The sequence below is a fragment of the Myotis davidii genome, unplaced genomic scaffold (assembly GCF_000327345.1).
Source record: "Myotis davidii unplaced genomic scaffold, ASM32734v1 scaffold48, whole genome shotgun sequence".
NCBI classification, from domain to species: domain Eukaryota; kingdom Metazoa; phylum Chordata; class Mammalia; order Chiroptera; family Vespertilionidae; genus Myotis; species Myotis davidii.
This window is the reverse complement of record NW_006299393.1, coordinates 702,172-708,789: the sequence shown is the minus strand read 5'-3', so window position 1 is coordinate 708,789 and position 6,618 is coordinate 702,172. Positions and strand designations below refer to the sequence as shown.

The 6,618-nt window shown below is 38.1% G+C and overlaps 1 protein-coding gene across 11 annotated transcripts in view; it reads right to left on the bottom strand.

The window, feature by feature from the left end:
- SENP7 (SUMO1/sentrin specific peptidase 7) overlaps nucleotides 1-6,618 on the bottom strand; it is a 159,520-nt gene that overhangs the window by 40,188 nt on the left and 112,714 nt on the right. For 10 of the 11 annotated variants that reach the window (XM_006774977.2, XM_015571281.1, XM_006774976.2 and 7 more), the window contains 2 exons: nucleotides 6,127-6,284; nucleotides 2,235-2,372 (listed from right to left, as the gene is read on the bottom strand). In XM_006774977.2, coding sequence (XP_006775040.1) covers nucleotides 2,235-2,372; nucleotides 6,127-6,284 — 296 coding nt within the window. The remainder of the gene's footprint in view (nucleotides 1-2,234; nucleotides 2,373-6,126; nucleotides 6,285-6,618) is intronic. The other variant, XM_015571282.1, reaches the window with a different exon arrangement.

Sequence of the window (6,618 nt, the reverse complement as noted above, 5' to 3'; positions counted from 1 at the left end):
TGGCCAAGGCATTAGGCCTGGGCAGGGGGCCCCCAGCTCCCCGCGGTTGCAGGCTCTGCCTCTGCCCAGGCCTAACGCCTCTGGCCGAGGCGTCCGGCCCGGGCAGCGGGGACCCACAGTGGCAGCAGCCCCGTGATCGTGGGCTCCACTTTAGGCCCAGGCAAGGCACCCCTAGCTCCCGAGACTGCCAGCTTCGACCGTGCCCAGCTCCCATCGCTGGCTCAACCCCTACTTCATGCTATCACTGGCCAGGGCTGCAAATCGCCTGATTCTCCAATCATGGCTGGGGGGTTGGGGCAGGGCAAAGGCGGCCCCCAGGCTTCCCGGCTGCCAGAGAGATGTCTGACTGCCTTTGCCCTGCCCCCCGGCTCTTAGCTCCCCCCTGGGTTTCCGATCACTGTCAGTGGCAGGGGGCTTCTTCCTGCTTTCCCTTTCGCCTCCCTGCATTGTGCCTACATATACAAATTAACCACCATCTTTGTTGGCGGGTAACCACCATCTTAGTTGGCAGTTAATTTGCATATCACCCTGATTAGCCAATGAAAAGGGTAGCGGTCGTACGCCAATTACCATGTTTCTCTTTTATTAGTGTAGATTTCTCTCTCCAGCTAATCAATTATTGTCATATATTGAAGTTACCCAATATTTTGCCATTACAAAGAACTCCACAAAAAAACTGGTTAAACCTGAATTTAAAATAATAAAAGCAAAATGCGGTGGAAGCGATGAAAAGTGGGGGAGGGGGGATTCCTTGAAGAAGAATTGTAAAATCACCCCAAGCATGTAAAAAAAATTCATATCTGAAAACTAGTGATGAGAGAACACTGCTCTTGAGCTTTCAATCAAAGTGATTTTAACTGTATCACAAGCTACCATTATTTGTAGTTCACATGATATGTTGGATTTGTTCAGAATGTTTACTCTATTGGGATTAGGTTTTACCTCACACTGTCACCAAGTAAACATCTACTTTATGACTTAAAGCATGCACTCTCTTCTCTGTGAAGTAGCCTCTGATTCTTCCAGACAGATACAGGTACTCATTTCCATATGTACCCTTTTTGTACATATTTCTAGTGTACATTTTACCATAATCTAAAGTCTCTATTTATGTGTCTATTGCTTCCATCCTATATAATAAAAGGGTAATATGCAAATTGACCCTAACAGCGGAATGACTGAGAACAAATGACGCATACTGATCACCAGGGGGCAGACGCTCAACAGGGGGAGGTCTGCTCAGCCACAAGCCCGCCTCCTCAGCAGCACTAAGAATGTCCAACTGCGACTTAGGTCCACTCCCTATGGGACATCCCCGGAGGGCTTCCCGGCTGCCAGAGAGATGTCTGACTGCCAGCTTAGGCCCAATCCCCTGGGGAGTAGGCCTAAGCTGGCAGGTGAACATCCCCTAAGAGGTCCCAGACTGAGAGGGGACAGGCCGGGCTGAGGGACCCTCTCCCCAAGTGCATGAATTTTCATGCACTGGGCCTCTAATTATACTGTAAACTCCTTGAAAGCAGAGGCCATGTCTTACTATTTTTATATTCCCTGCTTTATTTCTAACACAGTGAAACATCAATAAAACTTCTAGGAAAATACTTAAGTTATAATCTGATGTAGTCAATTCATTTTAACTAAAGTTTATAGGGCCCACTTAGATTTTAGCCATTTATGGAAGAATTAAAAAATAAATAAAAGCATGGCTCTTTATCATAAGAAGTTTAAAGTCTAATGGAGCAGTTCAGGCAAGAATATAAACAATTATAAACACATAGAATAAATATTACAATAGATGTACAAACGAAGTGCTATAAGTACACAGTAAAGGGAGAAGTTAATCCTGGCTAGAAAGAAGAAATCACAAAAGGATTCCTAGAAGAGGAAGTATTTCACATAAGCCTTAATGAGATGTCTTATTTGCACTCCCAACTGCAACCTGAATAAAAAAAAAATTTACCATTAAATTAATTTTATAGCTCAAAAACTATCAATATGTAGCTTTTATACATGATTTTCATTAGTTAGATCAGAAATATAATTTTAGGACATTCCCCTGTGATTTTAGGAATCCCCCTCCAATTAAAGACGTGTTTCAATGTGACAAATTTAAATTGTCCCATATCAAATTATTCTCAGTTCTATTTTCACTTGCACTAAAAAAAGAGAAGATTATATGAAATACTTTGTCTAATATCCAAAACTAAAAAAAAGAAAAAAAATTTAGATATACTTACTGTAACACAACCTTTAGAAGCTCCTTTTATTTTACCAATATAAACAGAAGTAAATATAAAATCCAGTTGTAGATCCATCTCATTACTAGGCATAATACAGGAAGTGTTTTCCATGGCAGGACATAATTCAGATGAAGCCTAACAAGGAATAAATTATAAAATTCTTATAACCCTAAGTATTATATAAATGTTGACAATGCTTTTCCAAAGTCAGATAGTTCTTTAAATTACTATTAATGGAACTGAAGAATTTTTTACTGTTGTTACTGTGAGGAAATATTATCTAGATTACTTTTCTTAAAAATTATGATTTACCTTGAGAAAATTACTCCAAATAGTTGATTCCTAAATTAATTCCAGTTCTAAGTTCTAGAAATTAGAACTGCATCAATCTTCCTCTGTATCAAAGGCATGATTTCAAACTCAATATTCCCTTTATTCATTGTTAACACAATAGAAGTAAATTAAGAGTTATATAGTGATTTAGTTTAAAATGAGTTTTTAAATATACTCTCTCTTTTCATCCCACAACCACTCCATGAAGTAGTTCTCTTTTTTCCCACTTCTTAAGTTAATAGATGTTTTGGTTGGTTAAGTGACTTGCCCAAGGTAATGCAGTTACTAAAAAGCAGAGCTAAGACAAATTCAAGTCTCTATCGCCAAGCCAAGAGTTATTTCAACCACATAAAATTGCTTCCATAAACAAGATGATGCTCTTAGCTACTGAGAGTTTAGTGAGCAATAAAGGGATATAAATACCTAAAACCCATCAGTTACATAAAATCTATGTTTTACTATATGATCTATGTCTGAGGATAGCCAACCAGTTGCCTAAAACTTAAAAATTCCTACCACTTCCACACAAACAACTACAGAACTCTGCTTTTAAATGACAACAGATGACCAGGCAGTATCAGCAACAGCTGCTGCCCACAACCTCTACTGAATTCTACACTGTGCAAAAATGACTTTTTCAACTCCATGTTTGCCTTGCCTTTGCACATTATCTTGCTTTAAGCCTAACATCACAAGTAACCAAATAAATTATCACTAGAGCAATTATGCATGTATTAACTCTCTACCTACCTCTAGAAAATATTAGTCCTCATCTAAAACTTACACAGTACTCATTATTTTAAACCCAGTTCATAATGATTGCTTAATGGAATTTTTTTGTCATTCTTGTCTTTTATTGTTTACTATACTATTCTGATCCCCTAAGTAAAAAGGGGAATCAAATCAACTATAGGTGATTGTAATCAGTTGGAGAAAACTCTGTCTTTCTCTGTTTAAGTAATAAAATTACAAGATAGAATAAAAATAATTTCTTATTGGGCATCACAGTTTGTAAAGACTAACTGCCTCCCAAAAATGAGAAATCCATGTTTCTCATAACTTCACCTGAAACTGGAAACAATGTGGCGATGTTATGGTATTCTGCCTTATAGATGCTGGTAGGTCTCCACATTATTTGCTATTTGGCTGTGATCATGTTCTGTCAGTTCTACAGGAGATGTTACTTTTTTAAAATTTGTTATTTATTGGCCCTAACCGGTTTGGGTCAGTGGTTAGAGCGTCAGCCTGCAGACTGAAGGGTCCCGGGGTTCAATTCTGGTCAAGGGCACATACCTTGGTTGCGGGCACATCCCCAGTAGGGGATGTGCAGGAGGCAGCTGATCAATGTTTCTCTCTCATCGATGTTTCTAACTCTCTACCCCCCTCCCTTCTTCTCTGTAAAAAATAAAAAAAATTTTTTAATTTTTATTGATTGGTGAGAGAGAGAGAGACAGAGAAAGACAGAGAGAAGAGAGATTTGTATTCGTTGCTTGCTTCTTGTATGTGCTCTGACCAGGGATTGAACCCAAAACCTTGGCGTATTGGGACGATGCTCTAACCCAGTGGTTGGCAAACTGCGGTTCGCGAGCCGCGGTTTGCCGACCACTGCATGAGCTACCCAGCCAGGGCCTGTTATTTCCCTATAATCTGATCTTTCATACTGCATTGTAAACTTATATGCTGCCAAAAGAACTATAATTCATCTAGAAAAGGGATGGGGAACCATTTTTCTGCCAAGGGCCATTTGGATATTTAACATCATTTGTGGGACAAAATTATCAACTTAAAAATTAGCCTGCTATATTTGATCAAACATTTAATTAACTCACCCCTAATGGCTTGGCAGAGCCAGACCAAAGGATTTTGCTGGCCTTAGCCAGATGTCTCCTACCCCTGATTCTAGAAGTTTGAACTCATTATCAACAATGACACTGTTTTAATTACAAAAACAACTAACCCATCAAGTATGCTATTGCCCAATGGGCAAGAACGGTTACATTTTAACAAAAATTCAGAACACAGTTGCTGAGGTGATCTCTGTACGGAATTCTTTTTAATTTTTTTAAATATATATTTTTTAATATATTTTATTGATTTTTTACAGAGAGGAAGGGAGAGAGACAGAGTTAGAAACACCGATGAGAGAGAAACATCGATCAGCTGCCTCCTGCACACCGCCCACTGGGGATGTGCCTGCAACCAAGGTACATGCCCTTGACCGGAATCGAACCTGGGACCCTTCAGTCCACAGGCCGACGCTCTATCCACTGAGCCAAACCGGTTACAGCATACGGAATTCTTAATGCAATAGAAATACTGGTGAAACTAATCACACTATCGGACTGTTTTTATAAAACTGACCAAATTCTTCATCACATTTTACAGAATAACAACCTTTGACATTATTTAAAAACAGACAGAAGTTTACCATAATTCTGTACTTGTGGTCACTGATAACCATTTCTTAAAAACAACATAATCAGAGGTTCATAATATGAACAAACACTGACAATAAATGACTTGAATCTTACTTTAGAGCTAGACTCTTCAAAGTGCTAAGTCAAAAACACAAGTGGCTGACAGTAAACCATCAGAGAATATCATTTATTATGTTCTGTAAGAAGGAAAATAAAAAAGGACTTAAATTGATGGCAGAGGCAGGATTTGAACACAAGTTTGTATATCTCCAGAAGCCATGCTCTCTCCTCTATATTGTATTGCCTTAATAGCATGTGAGGGAAAGTAATAAGTCCAAGTGGTTATAGTATTGCAAGACCAGAAAAATATTGGAAACTTTTACCCTAGAAAAAGTTTCGGTAAAGTTCTTAAATGTCTAATGAGAACTATTAAAAATAAGTACAGTGGGGCCTTGACTTACGAGTGTCCCAACTAATGAGTTTTTCAAGATACAAGCAATCTCTCAGCCGATTTTTTGCTTTGAGTTGTGAGCTAAAATTCGAGTTACGAGCCAGCTTCAGATACCCCACCGCTAGTTGGCACAGCGAACGTCACAGTGAACACCACATCAGCCCAGCATCACGTGTCTCACTTGTTCACTTTAAGATTTGACATACGAGTAATTTGAGTTACGAGCTCCGTCACGAAATGAATTAAACTCGTAAGTCAAGGCCCCACTGTAATATAAATGACTAGAAAAAAATGGTATAATCCTTTCACTTCAAAATAAAGATAAATATATATTTCTCTGAAACTAATCTCAAAATTCAAACTAAAAGAAATGAGTAACTTTTATTACAATATTTTCCTTGATGAAACAAAAAATGGTTTTAAAGAATTTTTTTTTTCATATATATTTTATTGATCTTTTTTTACAGAGAGGAAGGGAGAGAGACAGAGAGTCAGAAACATCGATGAGAGAGAGAAACATCGATCAGCTGCCTCCCAGGTACATGCCCTTGACCCGAATCGAACCCGGGACCCTTCAGTCCGCAGGCCGACGCTCTATCCACTGAGCCAGACCGGTTTCGGCAAAAAATGGGTTTAGCCAAAAGTGAATATTTCACTATTTATCTACTAAAAGGCAGAAATAAATTACCTGTACCGATTCACAGGTAGTCAATGGTAGTTCTGACAATGCTGATTCAGAAATACTCTCATTCTCATTACTGACGTCATGGTCTTGTTTAGGTTGTAACTTAAGAATTTCTGAATTTTTATGTTCAATGGGTCCTTCTTCATCACTGGAAACAACAACTAAAAAGGCAAAATGTAAAAAAAAAGGAGAAATGTATTTTTTTAATGTGTCTCAATAATCACTTATCAAAAAGAGAACTTCTAATTAATGCTATATATCTTTGATAATCCCATTAAATTTAATCATCCAACTTTATTCTAAATTTAGAAACTGGCCTATCACTCATTCATTATCTGATTTATACTAGCTATGTGCAATAATTTCAAATTAGTATTATTATTTAGCAGTTACCTGCAGATATAAAGCCATGAGAAGAACTTAGGAACAAGTTCTAGTCCTGGAATGTATTTTACCATCACTGTACTTTAAATCCTATTACATTAGTTGATTCCA